Source organism: Amblyraja radiata, chromosome 1 (assembly GCF_010909765.2).
Source record: "Amblyraja radiata isolate CabotCenter1 chromosome 1, sAmbRad1.1.pri, whole genome shotgun sequence".
NCBI lineage: Eukaryota > Metazoa > Chordata > Chondrichthyes > Rajiformes > Rajidae > Amblyraja > Amblyraja radiata.
Window position 1 is genome coordinate 72,099,749 of NC_045956.1, and position 21,170 is coordinate 72,120,918.

The window sequence follows — 21,170 nt, forward strand, 5'->3', positions numbered from 1 at the left end:
TTTTTATTTGGGCTGTAAATACATTTACAGTCCGAAACAGTGCTATTGGTAGATATTTCCCATGTTAGGATAAATCTGACATTTAGTTACTTTAAAACTTTCGGTTAGAGAAATAAACACCTCTGAATGGACGTGTATGGGGTGTTGGCATGTTCTGTTTATGGGAAATCATTAGTTACTCATGGATGCTCGTGAAAGAGGGTATTTAAAGTCCTCTTCCTATCTTTATTTGGCGTGTGTGACAAGTGGCGCAGTGTCGGGGCCGGGAGCGCCACAGGATGCGTCCGCTTAATGCCATTCACTCCACAACAGAAGGGAGATCACGTTCAAAGCCCCAAATAAGCCACGCGATTCTCCGGCTATCTCAGAATCAGCTTTGTTCAAATATACTTTTTTTCCCTTCTTAATCTACACCATTATTTGTAGGATGAGCCGGAGTCTGATTTAATTTGTCCGAACTGTCAAAAATCTCACGGGGAGGGGCGATGGCGCTTCCTTTGTTAAAGGGAAATGTCAGGCGAAATTTGCGAATGATAGGAGTTTACATTCCGAATGAACTTGCACACGAGTACACTTGTACAATTCTGGACGCGATCGGGGTGGGCGAGTGCTAGTTAATGGCAAGGTAGTGAAAACAAATCGCCTAAATATTGTTTCGTGCTTGATATTAAATATTCGACCGTGAATAAAGGGGATGGGAATCACATTACTCCTTTCGAAAACTTTACTAACACGCTTCATCCCCTCAGTGTATCCTATAAAAAAAAACTTCTATTGATTGGTTAAAATTAAATCTGTTGGCGAGAACTCCAGGAAGTGGGCAGGGTGATTAATTTCGTTCCGAACTACCTACTAAACTAGTGTAAAAATGCTGCCTGACTCACAGTTACTAGATAAGTGAAAACAAAAATACCTGTTCCCAGTATAATAATAAACTTTCAAACATCCCATAGCCTGTCATGTTAAATATTCAGAGACATGTGGGTGGATTTTCAAATCTTTCAGGACAGATTTACTAGTGTGTATCTCTCGTTCCCCGCAGCAGTCAATTTCTGCAATGTAACAATCCACAGTCTGGCTCACAAGCAGCTCTAGGATCTGAATATTTGATCTATCACCTCTCGACATCTGAGATGTCTTTGGCTTTTTGAAGTCTGATTTGATTTAAGGGAGTGAAGCAGTGTGATTGGTCGGGCCGAAGCTCTGCGTTGTGCTAGGGCACATAACACAGTGCGTCTGCACTCAGATAGGAACAGAACAGAACAGAAGAGTCCGAAACAGACAGACAGAGAGGAGTAGAGGCAAGCGGCGACTACAGCCTAAAGGCATCAGTGCGGAGGCAGCCCCGCACAAACTCAGCAAGGTCGGCATAAAGTTATCTGCTCATCGGTCACCTACCTGCAGCCGCTCCAGAGCAGCACGGAACTCAACAGGAACAGGCTTGGAACTTGCCGAAAGCAAAAAATAACCAACGCAAACTCTTTCTTTACTGCCTGAAGAGCTGTTATTTCCAGATTCGTGCGCAGTTTTGTTTGAAGTAGAGGATGGGCAGGTTTGGAGCGCTGGTGCTTGCGTGTGTCGGGTGGACCTGTTTAACGGCGGCATTCCCGGACCTGCTCAAGGATCACATCCGCGGGCTGCGGGGAATTTCTGGCTCGGCTGAGAATTCGACAGAGTCCTCCCGGAAGGAGAGCCCCTCCATCCCCAAAGCTCCAGAGCAGCCCCAGGACACCATGTCGGAGCACATGCTGATGCTTTATGACAAGTATAATAAAGCTGGCTACCTGTTTAAGGATGGCAACACGGTCCGCAGTTTCAAAGCTAATCTGGGTAAGTAGAGAGGGGTGGTTTCACGAGGGAAGGATGGTTCCAAGGACGGCTGTCCCATGCGGCAATATACCACCACTAGTGACAATGTCCTTACTCACAGAACCCCCAATTTCCCACCGGTGGGGTTTCACCTGCTTCCCATTCATTGTGCAGGAACTCCCAGAGGGAGCCGGCAAACCTGGGGCGTACAATGGCTGCAATATTTTAAGGCAGAGATAGATAGATTCTTGATTAGTACGGGTGTCACTCAGGGGTTATAGGGAGAAGGCAGGAGAATGGGGATAGGAGTAAGAAATCGATCAGTCCTGATTGAATGGCGGAGTAGATTGGATGGTCCGAATGACCTAAATTTACTATCATTTATGAATTTGAATGATTATCGGTGATCACTGGATAGATTAGTGAATCTGAGAGGGACTGCTCTTGATTCATATAAGTTTTGTCGGAAGAAGAATGTTCCGGTGACTACCAATTATGATTGGCATGGTTTAGATGGAGTATTTCTATTTGGCAGCGACTCTAACAGTAACCCCATGACCTTCCCTGTAACGGGCCATCTGTGTTGAGAGTTACAACTGATCTTCAGTAGTACTGACTGATGTACTGGGAATGCACCACTCCGGTTATCAGCTGCTTATTTCCCATCATGTTTTCAGTAACGGTGACCCATACATATTAATAATTTCATATAAACTTAAGGACACTTCTCATACTCGTAATAGACTATTATATCCACGCAAATGGTCAAAGGGCATTACATTTCCCGCGCTCCCTCCCTGTAGTCCTTAGGGCTAATACTGGATGATTCACAGGGCTGCGACGGTCGATCAGTATTCTAATCAAATAGCAATGCCCAATATGTGCGCAAAACCAAGCGTGTGCTGGTGATAAAGTGATTTATTCCATCCTGAGACTCTACACAAGTACCTGTGGGGGCTATCACTAAATACAAATTAGGGAGAGAGCTCGAGCTATTATTGTCCTCTCGAAAGTTCAGAAACATTGGATTGCCACCACTACCTTGGCAGATAACAAGTGATTCATCAGGTAGGGTGGAGGGCAATTGGAACTGTCTTGACCTACCAACACCTAGCATGACATCCATATCTATTGTTTATTCTCTAGGGATGTCAATATAATAAAAACATTACTTTACAACCTGCATCACTTGAAGCTTCAATACCATACTGTGGACGTTGAAAGGATGGGAGTGTTATGATTTGAGGTTTGTAATCCAAAGTTTCAGATGGAATCATAAACCACGGGAGCAAAGTTCAAGCACATTGTAAATAAAAGGTTAGATTGGAGTCCTGAAATCACCTCCAGCTGTAATGTTGTTCCATTATCTGCATTGATTTGCTTATGATTGGGAATCCATTCTGTTTTGGTTGCCATGTGTCAATGACATCTGCCAAAATGTAAGAATCCTATTTTTGGTGTAATTCCATAATTAGCTAGCTCATTCACCAGTCAGTAAAGTTCATATAGAAATTATATTAATGGGTTTCATTTACTAGAACCAGTACCTGTAAATAAAATTGTGCTCTATCCAATATTGGCTATCAATTATATTATTTATAGGAAGAAATTATTGATAACGAAAGCCACAAATAAGGAATGTAAAGGGTCAGCAAAAGTTATCACAGTTTATCTGGCAGATCACAGGGTCTAAAATTTCTTGGGCTATTCCAACTTTGCCAAATTGGTCTGTCAATGACTTAAAATAAAACATAAACATACTTGAATTGCTAGGAATGTCAGGCCAGCATCTGTGGAGAAAGATAGGTCAATGTTTCAGTTCAATGACCTTACATTTTGCTCTTAGAATGGGTTGACCTTTTCTGATATTGCACTACTGTCCAATCCAATGATTGATACTCACTATTCAGTATGCACTACGATCATACATTACAATTTCCCCATAATGAATCCATTCCAAAATATTGGCCTTTGGTGTGTACCACAACTATAGAATGTCTGGATTACAGTTCCTAATCCATGCGTGCCATCACAAAATGGAGGGAAAATCAAAGAGCCATTCAGTTGACATTATCTGTATCTGCCTCAGTGGAAGTCTGAGGACAATATCTCTCTGTGCCTTCATAATCAAGGTTTAGCAATTGATGACTTGAAGAGATAGAGAGATTAAAAAAAAACATTCTCTAAACTCTGTCACGCATACATTTGTACAAATGGGTGGGCCACTGGTGAACCATACCGATGTGAGTGAAACAATAGCTACTGCCTTGAATAAAGTGGTGCATAATCCTTTGGTCAATACACTCCTTTACTGCCTGCCATATGGTTGACCGAAAGCATAAATGCTTGAACAGCAAGAAAAACAGATAATTGAGTTTAAGTGTTCTGTTCCCTTATAGAAACAGGGCATAAGCATATATTAATGGTCATTTCAATCAGTCTTACTTCAACTGTTTTATTATTTGTTGATACAAGGATAGGCATAATTAATCTATTATAATCTGGTTATTTTCAAAAAGACATGCAATATTGAGTTAATACTGATGGCTTCAAAAATATCCCCAGGTTACTTTTTTTCCATTTTATTTTAAGGGAAAGAGTTTAAAAATGTTATTTTCAATAGTAATACGATAACCCACATTATTCCACGTTATTTTTCATCTCATGACATTTACTTTTCATTCTGTTTTAATTCTAAACAACCAATCAAAATTGAATATTTTCTCAATTTCACACTGAGCAAAGTATGGATACTGAATGACATGACTCGGTCTTCATGAGTTAGCACATCGTGTATTAGTGGATTAGGCTTCGCATTCTCATTGTGTCCTGTCTACAAAGTCTGACGTTCAGAGGTCAGGATTTTACAATTCAGAATACTGCTAAATTGTAACATGTTTTTGATAATCTCAATGGGCAAAGAGCTCCCCCTGTCATCACTGCTGTTTGGTCTGTAAGTTAACAAAAATGTTTGTGTGCTTTTGTTACATGCCAACGGATCAGAACGTTTCAGGAAGTCGTCTATAACCAGAAGTGATTGTGATGCAAATACCCTATCGCAGAATGAGTAATCAAGAGAGAATCAGGGCTTACACTCAACAGAAAGGGTCACAACCCAAAACAATAGACAATAGGTGCAGGAGTAGGCCATTCGGCCCTTCGAGCCAGCACCGCCATTCTATGTGATCATGGCTGATCATCCCCAATCAGTACCCCGTTCCTCCCTTCTCCCCATATCCCCTGACTCCGCTATTTTTAAGAGCCCTATCTAGCTCTCTCTTGAAAGCATCCAGAGAACCTGCCTCCACCGCCCTCTGAGGCAGAGAGTTCCACAGACTCACCACTCTCTGTGAGAAAAAGTGTTTCCTTGTCTCCGTTCTAAATGGCTTACTCCTTATTCTTAAACTGTGGCCCCTGGTTCTGGACTCCCCCAACATCAGGAGCATGTTTCCTGCCTCTAGCGTGTCCAAGCCCTTAACAATCTTATATGTTTCAATAAGATCCCTCTCATCCTTCTAAACTCCAGAGTATACAAGCCCAGCTGCTCCATTCTCTCAGCATATGACAGTCCCGCCATCCCGGGAAAACGTCATCCATCCCTTTTCTCCAGAGGTGCTGCCTCACTCGTTGAGTTACTCCAGCACATTGTGTTTAAACCAGCATCAACAATTCTTTGCTAAAATAATTTCCATACTTCAGAGATGCATACAAATGAGCTACACTCATTTTGGCTTTATCTATGTTTATACCTCACACACTGCCTGAAGAATACAGAGAAGATGACATTATAAAATTAGGTAACCCACGCCGTTCTTTCCCTTTCTCTCTCCTCCTATCCACCATAGTCTTCCCGTATACCCACATCCACCCTGCTTAAGCCCCTCAGTTCCTTATCTCCTGTTTTCTCTCTTCCCCTGCCTCATATACTCTTCCTACTGGATACCCCCCTTCCCCCACTACTCACTACTGACCTACCTCTGTTGGCCACATCTGTGACACCTCTACTTATTCAGTTCCATTCTTCACCTTCCTTTCATCTCAGAATCTGCAGCCTATTTTCGCCACTCATCAACTCCCATCCTCTATTACTATCATCATCCACCCTCCCCCATCTGAACATTATCAACCTCTCCTCACCAACATCCACCTCTCACTTGTCCCATGCCTTTCCCCATCTCTTTATACTGGCAATCTCTCTTTACTCTTTCAATCTAGATGAAGGGTCTTGACTCAACACATTGACTGACCACTTCCCTCCACAGATACTGCCTGGCCCAGGGAGTTCCTCCAGTGCTCTCCTTTTGGTTGCTTCAGAAATCAGCGTTGCAGTCTTGTGTGCCTTCATGTCCATCTTAATGCTGGAGGGAAGTAGGCATGGAAAACAAACAAATCCTACTCCAAGATTAATTTACACATAATGCTTTAGAAGGATGAATCTTAAAGGAGATGTGAAAAGGATGAGTGAGATTAAGTGAGAGAAAAGCATAGAAAATGGCACTGGCGCACACTTAACACATCAAGATTAATAGTTCAAACATATCAAGCTTCTGTGCAACAATTCTTTACTGTAATATTCCTTGCACTGTAACTTTAAACAGTTATCAGTAATCCACTGGCTCACAACTGAAGTCGCTTCACAAAATATTTAACTCAGTATTACACCCATTTGCTATTAATGCTGTTCAACAGCCTTTTCATATTTTGGATCAATCTGAAGTTTGTCTCTGAGTTATAGATTCCACCTGTCAAACATTGCAGATGCTGGAAATCGGAAAGGAAAAGAGAAAGCACTGAAAATACCCAGCAATTTAGCAGCATCAAAGGAGAGCAGAATAGAGTTATTGTTTCAGGATTACAAACTTTTGTTAGAAGGAGGAGACACTGGCAAGCAAACATGTTGCAAATGGCAGAGAAGAGGGAGAGCAGAAAGGGAATGACTGTGTTGGGATAGTGACTTAGAGAGACTGAATGTTGCAGGTGGTTATAGTGCTGGCTGTGAAACAATGATGAAGGCTTGTTAATCTCAGTTGATCTGCCAAGAGGAGAAGTAAGTAGAAGAAGGTGATGGTGGCACAGTTATTAGCATTGCTGACTTACAACTGCACTGTTGAGACCTGACTAGCGACGGACACTAAATATCTGAATCACAGAAATTGGCCCCTGATCAGCCTCCTGTGAGCAGCAGAACTGTTCGTTTGAAGCAAGTAAGAAACCCGTCAGCTGAAATTGCAAAGGTTATTGCACATTAATTAGCTACGTATTATGACAGAATTTAGTTTAATTTTAGTTAGAATTCATTAATTAGTACAGCTCTGTACTGCAGATTGAAAACAGGCCAGATCATAGATTGCCAGACTGAACAGTTTCAACCTGAGAATGGTAAGTGGAATGGTCTAATGTCAAGAGTTTTATAGTCGTATGTCCCAAAACGGAACAATTAAATTCTTACTTACAGCAGCACAACATACAAATAAATAAATAAATAAAACGAGTAAATAAACAAACAATAATAGTGCAAAGTCAAAAATAATGTCCACAAGTCTATGCAATTCACAATCAATTTGGAGGTGGCAGTGTTGCTGTCGGTGGCTGGCTGGAAAATTGGAGGGGAGCTGACAGGTATTTGAGAGAGGATACATTGCAGAGAAATGAGAAGGAATGGCACTGATTGGTTTGCTCTGAGAGCCAGCAATGCCAAACTTGCCAGTTCTGATAAAAACAAGAAAAGCTAGTTTTCTAAATTTATTGAATTGAACGCTGGGTAATTGAACATAATGTACCCAGTTGGAAGATGAAATGCTGGTTCTTGAGCTTACAAGTGGTTTTATTGCAGGTCAGAGTCAATGATCAGAGTTGGAGTGAGATGGAAAATTAAAGCTTTGATCTTAGCAAACAGGACTAAAGTATTCTGCAAAAAAATTCAGCCAGTTGGCATTTGGTTGGGCATCTTGGTGCAGTAGGAGGGTGCAGATTGAACATACAGTGTAAAAATGAGCAAGTAGGGGCCAGGAAAATGGAAACTGTCAAAATGGTGGAGAGCAGCAGAAATATAACAGGGAAGAAACTGGACAAAGGAAAAGTAATATAGAGTTGAGGTGGGAAGAAATGAATTCTGTTGGGCAAGAACAAATTGAAACAATGTGTCCACTGGATAAGTCCTGCAAATAGAATTCTGCTGACATGGAGCTATGCTGGATGAGTTGCAGGTGCTGTCCTACAATGACCTACACCACCCACATTTCATTCCAACAATCCTGCACACCGGGAGAGCACCTCACATAATTGCACCTGATTTACCGTGGCCAGTATCAAGCTATTTTAACTAATCCTGAAGCCATCTATGGGATGTTTTTTCAGTCTCAACCACTGGAATTATAGGAGCACAATATGTTGACCATATCAGAGAGGAGTTGAACTAAAAAATGGATTTTAGATACTTCCGCTATTTTGAAGAACATAGTTGGCAGCTTTCCTATTGCTTTGTGAAAATACTTTTCAACATTCTATAGTGGCATGCCAGTCTCTTTTAAGTGATGTCCTTCAATGATACTTTTGTGGCAAATTGTTACGTAATATATATGGTTAATGGACTTAAATTTAAGTTCACTTCTTATGTAGATGTTATCGACTCATTGGTCCCAGCCTGTGGGCAGCCAGGAAAGCTGTAGGAACTGGTAGCATCGAAACTCCTGTCCGGAAGTGAGAAATGGAATGTAGTATAAAAATGTTAGTTCATTTACTTCGGTAAAAAAACAGATTATTTTGTAAATGCTGAGAAATTGAAATTAGTGTTCAAAAGGAACTGAACAAATAATCACTGGAAGGCAGATGGCATGTTGACCAGTATAGCAAAGGTATTCGGGTACACAAGTAAATATGTCTTAATTCAAAGGGTCCTTGTAAGGTGCACATGGAACAATGTGCCCAGGTTTTGTCTTTTTGCAGTAAGAGGGATACACTGTGTATCAAGATGATACACAGCAAAACATTCACCACATTGATTCCTCGGATTGGAGATTTGTCTGATGAGGAGAGCTGAAGTGGACTGAGTGATACTCTCCAGAATTTAAGAGAATGAAAGATGATTTCATGGAAATATACCTTAAAGGCTTAACAAGGTAGATGCAATGATGTTGTTTCCGGACTGGGATATTTGGAACTAGGGATTCACAGTCTCAAAATAAGGAATCAACCATTCAGGACTTAGATGTTTTTCCATACAGAAGGTGTGGAATTCTCTACCTGAGAGGACTGCAGAGGCTTAACCGCTGAGTATATATGTCAGATTTTTGGACCAAGAGAATTAAGGAGGAGGCGCTGTCCTGAACGGCTGCCTGTCCTGCAGCTGTCCGTTTTTTCCCCTTCTTTTTTATTATTTTTAGTTCGTTACGTGTACAGTCAGGGGGTCTAAATCTTTTTATGCGTGGGGGGTGGTGGGGGGGAAGGGGGAAACTGCTTTTCTAAGTCCCTACCTGGTCGGAGGGGTTGCCTTCCTCCGAGCAGCGTCTTCGACCTGTCCTCGCGGCCTACCAGCGGGTCCTGGAGCGACGTTTCCCTGAGGGGACCTGGCCAAAACATCGGCTTTGGCGGCGGCGCAGAACATCGGCTTTGGCGGCAGTGCAGCGCTGGAGCGCTATTGCGGAGCGGGCGATGCCTTTCCTGGGTCGCCGCGCTGGGACTCCAGTATGCTTGGTACCACCGAGGAAAACATCGTGGAGCCGCGGTTCTGCGGAGCGGCCAGCTGCGACGTTGAACTTACATCTCGCCGAGATCACCAGTGTGCGGAGCTCCGTCTAGCGTGGTCTGTTGGCTTGGAAGCCGCGGGCTCCGGTGGGAAGGCGGCCATTCCTGGCACCCCAAGCTGCTGGGGGTTCTCCCGACGCCGGAGTACCATCACCCGGCGAGAACATCGGGCGCCGTGGCGGCGACTGTGGAGGCCTCAATAGGCCCGACTATGGGTGGACAAGAGGATGGGGACTGGACTTTGGGAATCACTGTGGGGGGATGTTTTGGTGTTGAATTTCTTTATGAATACTGTGTTGTATTTTTATTAGTGTGCTGCAAGGACATCAGAATTTCCCCTGAATAAGGGGATTAATAAAGTAATCAATCAATCAATATAGAGTTTGTACAAAAATGTGGCACTCAGGTTAAAATATCATCAGTGATCTCTTTGAATTGTACAGACTGAATTGTCTATTCCTGTTTCTATTTTTTAATGTTATTATTTTTCCAGTTAGTACTTACCACAGCTATGGTGTACTGGTGACTGAGGGAATGAATGTTTAGGTTGTTTGTCAGGGCACCAACCAAATGAGCTGCTTTGTTCTGGATACTGTCGAGCTGCTTCAGTATTGTTGGAGCTGCATTCACCCAGGCAAACAGAGTGTATTCCATCACATTATGTTATCATTATTATTATGTTATTACATTATGTTGGAAAGGCTCTGAGGAGTTGTCGTTGAGTCTCTGGCTGCAGAACACCCAGCCTTTCACCTGCTCTTATACATGTGCAGATATCATTGTTCACAACGGAGATGGTATTGTTATGAGTTTGAGTAAACATGATGCTGTTACAATCACCGCACCCTTCCACTGACATCCACATGGAAACACGGCCCTGATCCAGTGTAAGCTCTAATGAATACAAAATGCGAAAAAAGTCCATATTCAGTTCATCTGCCCCAAGTGTGATATAATACCAAAATATTTGAAGATATTACTTTTCTACACTTCTGCGTAATTTATGCACAGAGTTGTTTCTAAGAGTCACACAGCGTGGAAACAGGCCTTTCGGCCCACTTGCCCACATCGACCAACATGTCCCATCTACACTAGTCCACCTGCCTGCGTTTGGCCCATATCCCTCTAAACCTGTTCTATCTGTGCATTGTGAACTTAAAGAGATGTGAATAATTCTGAGGAAGGAGAAACTTTCTAGTTGAAGATCTTTTGGAGGGAGGGGGGGGAGATAAATGTTTCCCTTTTGCAACAGAAAACTTGCAACCATTTCATCTCTAATTATTAATGACCCTGTGAATAGCTTTTTAATCCTAAAGCTATGTTTTACAGCAACCGCCATGAACTTCGCAGTTGACTTGTCTAAAAATCCTTTTGTTTACCTCTTCCAATTTAATTTTTTTTTAGCATATTTCTTTGTTTAAGCAACTTGTATTTCATTCCAGGACAAATACATCTGGAATACAATTCATTGTTGTTGGTAGCTGTCAAACCAACACCTGACTAAATGTGAGACCATTGGACCACTTCATTATTAATAGCTCAACAGCACCATCTTCTGTAAGGAGAGGGGAATTAATCCTAGCTCCCGAGTCAAAAGTTTCCGCAAATTAAATGTTTACTGCACTTCACAGAAATAACTCAAGGTATAGAATCTACAATTAATTACTTCAAAGGTGGCTGCCATTGTTAGTCAAGCATAACAACTATTTTACAGATGGCAGGATTTCACACACAGCAAGAAAAACATAATTAATTTTTCACCAGTTCAGTTTGATTAAAGAGAGAATTAGTTGTGAAATTAGGGTACCCATTTTTATTTTGTTTAATCAGTGTTGTGGATTTCTTAACATCCACTTGTTCTTACATATTTCAAGCTTCTAATGTATTTACACAACACTGAAATAACATCCTAGATTAGATGCTGGAATCCTAGGAGTAAAAATGTGAGTGCCTTACATAATTGGCATGGTAATGACTAGTACCTATGTATATTTTGCTTGGATATTTAAGCCATTGCTATATTTAATTGTTCCTATTCTTTGTCATATGCCAGGCCTCAATCCAGTTTAAATACTCACCAGCATAGTTTCTCTCCTATGACAATATGGATGTACACTGTTCATAATGTTTAAAAAATCAATGAAATCCAAGCACTGAACATCACCAAGAGGCAGCTTGTATTAAGATGCACATTTCTTGATATCATTGGCAGCACACTGCTTCTGAATCATCGGGTTTGTGACCTGTGTTTACCCCAGAGTGCAAAAATCCATTGGAAGACTGAGAAAAATCTGTTTCATTGGATGCCATATAAAATTTAGGCTTGATATATCAGATCCCATGACATTAATGTGAAGAAGGGCAGATGAGGCATCTCTGATGTTCTCAGCCAACATTGTGAAAACAAATTACCTGCACTAGCATCTGCATTCAGAGGTAAACCACTGGCTTTGTTTAAAGTCTTCCCAAATGAAAATCTTTACATCCGAAGCAGGTTCTGGGAATATATCCTGATATCCTGAATATATCCTGATCAATTTGTCCATTGGCTCACTATCCCAGGCCTTGCTCTTCTGGGATTTGGCCTTTAGGCCCTGGTGGGATAGCCTGCTGCCTGTTACCTGGGGAAGGACAAGGGGTACTCAAAACAATATTAGATATGTCCACTGCCATTATGGAAGCGTAGTCAGGAGTGAGGCTTCATCCTTCAGTACGCAGAGTAAAAAAAAAACGGATAAAGCAAAGCAAATAAACACATATATTAAATTATCAAGATAAGGAGATACTGAAAAAAATTGATGATGACAAAGTCATAACTAATTTACAATGCCCTATTTGGAATCCTGATTATCTCTATTATCTGATTACCTTACATTCTCAAAAATGTAAAATCTCATTATATTTAGAATTTGAATTAATAATGCCTCACCGTAGCATCAATGGAATATTGTAAAACGATTAAGTGTCAACCAATGTGCTAACATGGAATAACATTGATTAAATGCCCAATAACGGATATGCAGTCCAGAAAGTAAATTTGAAAACATTCCTCAAAGGGACTTGATGTGAATTGGGCAATTAAAACTGGCTGAATAATAGCAATGACATTTTGTAATGTCATGGTATATTTGCTTAATTGTTAGCTAATAATTGACCTTTTATTGTTTTGTTGCAATTGTAGGATGGATTGGAGGCAAACAGCTGCAGATTTTTAACCTGACCTCGTTGGCAAAATCAGAAGACATTTTGTCTGCCACTTTACATTATTATGTAGGTGACCTTGCGAACAATACTCGGATGTGTCCTTACTTAAATGGCTGCAGTGTTCGTTTTCATAGAAAACAAGTCAACATTGATCTATCCATCTGGGTTTTTGGCAATAATACCAGAATTCTGGGCCGTTATGTGATAAGTACATCGACTTTTTATCGAGACTTCCTCTTTTGGCAGTGGAAAGACATCACACGAGCAGTAAACAATGTCAAGTCAAATGATAATCTATTGATTGGAATTGAGATCACATCATCTGGTCCAACCATTTGGACGCAGTTGCTTTCAAAGCTTCCGCCTTATATATTGGTGTACGCGAATGATTCTGCAATTTCAGAACCGGATAGTGTGACAAGAACCCTTCAGAGAAGGCGGGGATCCATCGTTACCAAAATGCAGAGTTTCGGAATCAGCACGGCAAATAGGACATTTGAACTGAGGAGGAAACGGTCCACTAACTTACTCATGCCCTTGCATAACAACGAGTTACCCGGAGCAGAGTATCAATACAATGAGGCTGATGCATGGGAGACAAGGAAGCCTTATAAAAAGCTGCTTCCTCGGCCAACAGACCAGCAGAGGAAGGGGAAACAGAGGAAGGGCAACAGGCAGAAATCGCAAACTCTACAGTTCGATAAACAAACATTGAGGAAAGCAAGACGGAGACAGTGGAATGAGCCCAGAAACTGTGCCCGCCGTTACTTGAAAGTGGATTTTGCAGACATTGGATGGAGTGAGTGGATAATCTCTCCCAAGTCTTTTGACGCCTACTATTGTGCAGGTGGTTGCCAATTCCCCATGCTAAAGGTGCGTGCCATTTTTCATATTGTTATTTGTCCCTTTCTTGACAGCCCGGAACCAAATTAAGTTGGTAAGCAGCCAACTCTGAGCCCAACCATTGCCTCTATGCATTATAAGAAGCACATTGAAATCATCTTAATGCCGATATACAGTTGAGGTAGCCTATTTAGCACTTACAAGCTTATAATACAGTTTAATACATATGTATCTAATTTGTTTATATGCTCTTAATGGCGAGATTAACCTATTCATTTTGAATGAGTTAATATCTCAGGTATTTGAGAGCAAAGGACAGAAGAAATAATATTTTTGGGGTAGGATTGCTTGGTAAAGCTAGGCTGATTTTCAGTAAACTGTCATACAGGTGAGAACTGAAGCGAACTTGGTAAACAAAGAATCATGGGTTTAAAGTGGAAGACAGTCCCTCCAAGTTTTCGAATGCCTGCTTCTCTAGAGCCCAGCAGGTCTTCCAGATAGTCAGAAAATACTATAGTCACTGAAAGTCAAAGCCAGGAAGCAAGACCTGATGATAAAATGCTAGAAGAAGTCCAGGGGAGTGGCTACACCAGTGGTTGCCACTGCGGTGCCGTATCTGAATATTTGTACCATTAGCGTCTGACACCTACAATTGACCACAACTTCATGACTAAGTTACCAACAATTTCTCTCAATCAGATTCATGACCAACACTCACTGCAATTTGACCCACTTAATCCTGCTTATCTCACACTCATTTGTATACACATTTCAAAACTGTTAACTGCATCCTTGAAAAGCTCTGCCCTCCAGGACAAGGTGGTACACCGCCAGATGCAGCCGCAACTGCAAACAGGGAGCAAAAGATATGCCTGCAGATCTTGAATCTCAGGAACAGATAGTGTTGGTCATTTTGAGACGTTGCTGAGGTTGGGGCACAGAGAATGGCTGAAGAGAAAATCAAGGATGACAGAATCTGGTACCTAATTCTACGTCAAACTACGTCAACTGGCGACAGGTAGTAAATTGTCTTCAGTTGTCACCGACAGGGTCGTTGCTTGTCGTAGCTTGTTGCGGGTGGATGTAGGCTGACTTTGGTTATTGTAGGTTGTCACCTGTGTGGTCGTAGGTTCTCGTAGTTGTGGTCGTAGGTGGACGTCCTATTGGGTCGGCGTTTGTCGGTGGCTTACCGTAGCTTGACGTTGACTAGGTGGTATGTTGCCGTAGCTTGTCGTAGGCATTATCGTAGGGGGGTTCAGTCGCCGCTTTTTCGGCGACCTGCTATGACTGTGATAGTCGCCGGCAGTCGCCGAAAAAATCGCCTGTGGGACAGGTGCCATAAGGCTCTCCCAGAACCGTCCAGGCAGTGGAAGTGTTGGGACTGCAGATTGACAGTGTGCCCCATTAAGCAGCAAGGCACTGGTTGTAAGTGAGCTGTGCACGCACGTTGCACACTGGAGTCAGCTGATGGTCGTGTTACCCAGAGTTCACCTGTATGCTTGCTGTGGTGGTTCCATACAGCAGACTGTCAAAGAACATCTGCACCATGCCTTCTGCCTGCAAGCTGGGCAACCTGTTTGATTCACTGCCCACATTCGGAAACCCGAGGGTTAAAATCTCTTTGAGTAGACAGCATCAGCGATTTCCCTTTACGCAGCTATAGGGTCATAAGGTCATAAAGGATAGGAATAGAATTAGGCCATTCAGCCCATCAAGTCCACTCCGCCATTCAATCATGGCTGATCTATCTTTCCTTCCTAACCCCATTCTCCTGCTTTCTCCCCATAACCTCTGACACATGCACTAATCAAGAATCTATCTATGTCTGCCTTAAAAATATCCACTGACGGCCTCCACAGCCTTCTGTGGCAAATAATTCCACAGATTCACCACCTTCTGACTTGGGCTTATCTACACAACAGTTGTGCAAACGTTCATAGTCACGATGGTCTGACGACCTACAAGGCATGCTTTTTGCCTGCTGTGGTGGCTGCAGACCAGGGCAGCATTCAATGAGCATGTCCTTATTGCTGAGCCATCCTGCACACTGTTCCTTGCTGGGTTTCAGGGAGGCAAATTGCACATTGAAGAAACCCCTCCACCTCCCAGCAGTCCCCCCCCCCCCCCTCCCCCCTTCTTCACAGCCTCTGCTCAAGTTCCCAGTCAGACAGTATTCCATTGATGTATCCATCTCTCGAAATAAATTTGTGTAAATGCTTCACTTTGGCGTAGAAGTTTTACAGAACATGTCAAATCCTTCCTGCAGAATTCTTCAATTTGAAGTAATGTGTAAAGCACCAAGCACACACACAACTGAAGTAACAGCAATAAATATTTAGACAATGGACAATAGACAATAGGTGCAGGAGTTTTCGTCGAAATAGGGCGGACCACGTGAAGGTTGCAATCTCCCACCCCACAATAGACAATAGGTGCAGGAGTAGGCCATTCGACCTTTCGAGCCAGCACCGCCATTCAATGTGATCATGGCTGATCATCCACAAGAGGAGTTGAGTATAGGAGCCCGTTCCTGCCTTCTCCCCATATCCCCTGACTCCGCTATCTTTAAGAATCCTATCAAGCTCTCTCTTGAAAGTATCCAGAGAACCCGCCTCCACCGCCCTCTGAGGCAGAGAATTCCACACTCACAACTATCTGTGTGAAAAAGTGTTTCCTCATCTCCGTTCTAAATGCCATATCCCTTATTCTTAAACTGTTGCCCCTGGTTCTGGACTCCTCCAACATCGGGAACATGTTTCCTGCCTCTAGCGTGTCCAAACCCTTTATAATCTTATATGCTTCAATAAGATATCCTCTCATCCTTTTAAATTCCAGATTATACAACCCCAGCCGCTTCATTCTCTCAGCATATGACAGTCCCGCCATCCTGGGAAATAACTTTGTAAACCTATGCTGCACTCCCTCAATAGAAAGAATGTTTCCTCAAATTAAGGGACCAAAACTGCACACAATACTCCAGGTGTGGTCTCACTAGGGCCCTGTACAACTGCAGAAGGACCACTTTGCTCCTATACTCAACTACTCTTGTTGAAAAGGTCAACATGCCATTCGCTTTCTTTACTGCCTGCTGTACCTGCATGCTTACTTTCATTGACTGATAAACAAGGACCCCCAGATCCCGTTGTACCTCCCCTTTTCCCAACGACACCATTTATATAATAACCGGCCTTCCTGTTTTTGCTACCAAAGTGGATAACCTCACATTTATCCACATTAAACTGCATCTGCCATGCATCTGCCCACTCACCCAACCAGTCCAAGTCATCCTGCATTCTCCGAGCATCCTCCTCACAGTTCACACTGCCACCCAGGTTTGTGTCATCTGCAAATTTGCTAATGTTACTTTGACTCCTTTCATCTAAATCATTGATGTATATTGTAAATAGCCGCGGTCCCAGCACCGAGCCTTGCGGCAGCAATTGATCCAAAAGGGAGAAGTGCTTCCTTTAAATGAAATCAATAAAGTGGCATTGGGCTACTGAAAATGAATTTTGTCACCTGTCTTCATAAGAAGGTATTAATTGGAGAAATTAGCTTAAAAATGGCAACATCAATGTCTCAGATCAGGGTTCAAGCTACTTCATGCCTCAATTTGCCTATTTGCACATTGCTCTATCCACATTTGGTAAATTGTGCCCTAACAGAATGGAATTCAGCCATACTTCACACCACAGATACTTAATTTACACACTTAACAGTACTTGTTGCCAACAGATAATAAAAATTATCATCAACACTGCTTGTCGGTAGACTCTGAAATGGTCATGTTCATTGGAACACAGAGTTAGACCCTCGGGCATATTGAGCCATTTAATTGGATCTTGAATAACCTGTATTCTCACTCCACTTAATCACTAATATATCTGGAATTAAAGATCTGCTCCATAGAAATAATGTTAATGTCTTGATGTCATCTATGTGGGGGGAAATTGAAGTATATGTAAAAATGTTCAGTGGTGTTGATGTAAAATATTTTTTCCTTTCTTCTTTCAGTCATTGAAACCATCCAACCATGCCACGATTCAGAGTATAGTGAGAGCAGTAGGTGTGGTTCCAGGGATACCAGAACCATGCTGCGTACCCGAGAAGATGTCATCGCTAAGCATCTTATTTGTTGATGAAAACAAAAATATTGTGCTGAAGGTCTACCCGAACATGACAGTGGAATCATGTGCTTGCAGATAACTCCAAGGGGTGGGTGGACTTTGATTTTTGGGTATGCACTGCAGGTATTTTTATTTCTTTCTTTTTCATTTTAAATGAAAGAAGGAAGTCTTCCAATTAATGAGAACCAGCAGTGTCTTTGGATGAAAGGATCTGAAAGATGATTTATCTTGTTCTAGATAAACCCAAACACCTGCATTAAAGAAGCAACCTTCTGAAGCAACAGCACATGGAGATGCCAGAGTCCTTGTGTCTAGAATTCAGGATTGAGAATGGAGCTCCATTTACTGTAGGTTTCTTTTAAGCTTTTAAAGACAAATTGATAGAAATTGCCATTGCACTTCAACAGATACTCTTTACAGCTGAATTATGGTTAATTTCACTTCTTCCACCCACCAGCTCCCACTGTCCCCCACCCCTTGCTTCCAATTTCAGTCTGTAATGAACATTTTGATTTAACCTTTTTATTTTATTGCAGTACCCTGTACTATTAAATAATTAAGTAATTTGAAATGTAACAGTTATGTGAATCAATGCAAATATATTATTTGAAAATCAATCAATTTATCTTTTTAAACACCTTACAATAGTTCACATGTTTTTATGTGTAATGTATTATTTAATATTAATTGTCCACACTTTGTAATGCATATTTTGGAAGATATGGTATGATATTCAACCAGATTTTCACCAGGCAGGCAAGGTAAATTAGTGCTCAAAGCAACAGGCTGGTTGCAGGATGTTTTCTGGAGCTTTTCTGGAGAATGTACCTGCCAGGTATAGTTGTAGCACATCACGAAACACCTATAATTATCAGAACTGCAATGATCCGGTCATACCTGTTCCACTTACAAACGGACAAACAAAGCAGGAACAATGTTACTGGTTACTTTGTTAGTTCCATTAACTACATTGGATTTAATATGTGTAGTGTCAGTAAAGAAGATGCAACATTTCTCACGCCATTTGAAATGCCCCTCCTAATGTTAATCAAAAAGAAGGGAGGGATTGTAATACCACAGCAGCTACAAGACCTGGCATCGGGTTTAGTTCATAAACTGGTCCCTTCAATACAAAGCTGCAGTAACATAGTTGCTATAATTGCCTTGGTGGTTACTGAATTGTCAAAATTGTTAGATATTTGTTAGTTTGGTTGGATGTTCTATTACTATTGATTATGGCATTAATGTTGTGTTAACCAAGCTAATGCATTATCTGCTTCACTGGAAGGTGACTGTCAGTTCCTGTGCTCCTTTTAAACTCAACAACATCCCAGTTCTTCTGCTCTCTTTAAAGTTACAGATTTTTCTGGGAGGTGTTATAGATTCTGCTTTATAGCTCTTTAAAAACAATTACAAGTATGTTGGACCATGAGTTAGAATAACATCAAAAAGCCCAGAAAATCTGCCAGTTTGACCTCGCCAATGTTCCAAGTATATTGGTTTTAGAGAGTTTAACTGAAAATCTTTTATAATCAGTCGTACTCCAGACTAAACATACAGACATAGGATTACTATGACAAACTATATCCTTTATTAATTATGCCTATCATATGCTGCAACTTTGTCTGTTTTTGGACAGCTTTAATTCAATAATATCCATTTTGATGTAAGGAAGTAATTGGATAAAAACTAAAGGACATATTTATTTCACCATTAAATTTAAATTGAATATGCTGGAGAATTAAATGTGGCTTTAATTTAGCCACTGGTGAAACGTCTAAGTATTTCAAATCCGAAGTGAAGCAGTGAAGTTGGCTGCAGATTGCCTTAAAGATGGTAGCCAACAATACCTAGTTGCATTTTCAAAATTAAAAAAAATCCTAATATTGGCATGGTGTATCTTTCACTGCAAATCTAACGATTGACAGTATTGCATAATTTCCATAGCTTTGTTTTAATTTTTGCTGTATCACATTTAAATTTGGGCTGCAACTTTCTGTTAAATCTCTTATATCATTTATTTCTTTAATGCAAAGATAGGTTCAAGGGATAACAAATTAATAAGGTGTGAATTATTAGAATACTATGAAATTCACTGCATTCCATTTGTTGGTCCAAATATAAAAAATAATTGTTTGAAAAAGTAAAGAGAATTAGTTTGGGCCTTATTCAGAGATGGGCTGACATACTAAGCAGGTCTTTGCACTGCATGAACTTTGGAGGTGTATAGAAATCCTTTATATTGACCTAAAAGCAGGTGGAATTAGAATCATTAACATTGATCCCTGAGAACGGATGTTACAACATCAAAATCTAAATAAGTAGGAATCTAGTCCAATTGAGGTAATCCCTTCCTCTCTTAGATTATGTGTCATCTTGAATATTATTTGTGCATATTTTTATTTGGTGAGTTTAACTTCCCATTGATTCCAAAGATGAATTTGAGATCTGATGTCAACTATTTTTACCACTTTATTTTATATCAGTAAATATCTTTATTTCTTTATATAAATATACAATAATCAGAAATGTTGGGAAGAAAATATTTAAGAATCATTTAAGAAAAAAATTATCACCCATGTCAGTTTTCAGTCAATTAAAAAAAATCAAATATATTTTCACTATTTAAGTAGTTATGTATGTGAATGTATTAAGTAATTTTAATATCAGTTTTGTAGAAATACCATATTAGAGTTGCAACAAAAGTAAACCAAAATAAATTGCCAATTGAAGATAAAATTAATTGAATAGATGTGTTCCATTTCCCTCCCATCAGATCTAGCTATTAGTTTTTATTATATTGAACCAGTATGACTCAAATTGCATGCTTTCTCTTATACTTAAAAATACTTTTATATACATGGATTATTATTACAAAGGCATCTGTGAAGCAGTTTGCCTCTGTTTTATCAAAGCTTAAGCAAACTTGCCAATTTAACAAAAGTGATTCAATTTTAAACGTGTAATTCTTTATTATTAAAAATATCAAAGATAATAACATTTCCATTGTTAACTTTGGCTATAGACAACAATATTTAAAGAGGGATACAATCATATGGTTTTGTATTGCTTAAGCACATTTGTAACATTATATTGCAATATATTTTTCATTTCTTTGTATTTTGGTTAGTGTGCTCTTTTGGATATGGTTGCAGCAGATTTTTAAAAATCAAAACTTAACTCAATTGTAAAAAAAATCCTGTAAACATTTAATTGCAATGTAATATTGTACAATAGTTTTAAAATAGTACATATTTGTATATGGAAGGAAACCTTGTTGAAAAGCTTTTTTTTTATTTATTTTATTTTTGGCTGCAATTCCTTCCTCCTTTTTTACACAGTTTCAATGTTTAGTTGCAGTAAAGTGTATTGAAGACAGCGGGAGGGTAATAATACCATCTTTATTTTCCTGAACACTGCAAAGCATCTGAAATGAAACTGTGA

The 21,170-nt window shown here is 40.5% G+C and overlaps 1 protein-coding gene across 1 annotated transcript; it reads left to right on the plus strand.

Annotated features, from left to right (window-relative positions):
• The first annotated feature begins 961 nt into the window (after window positions 1-961).
• bmp3 (bone morphogenetic protein 3) lies at window positions 962-19,563 on the plus strand. The gene is made up of 3 exons (XM_033024030.1): window positions 962-1,830; window positions 12,734-13,629; window positions 17,614-19,563. Exons 1-3 carry the CDS (start codon window positions 1,545-1,547, stop codon window positions 17,803-17,805), a joined length of 1,374 nt encoding a protein of 457 aa, XP_032879921.1. The 5' UTR covers window positions 962-1,544; the 3' UTR covers window positions 17,806-19,563.
• The last annotated feature ends 1,607 nt before the right edge of the window (window positions 19,564-21,170 follow it).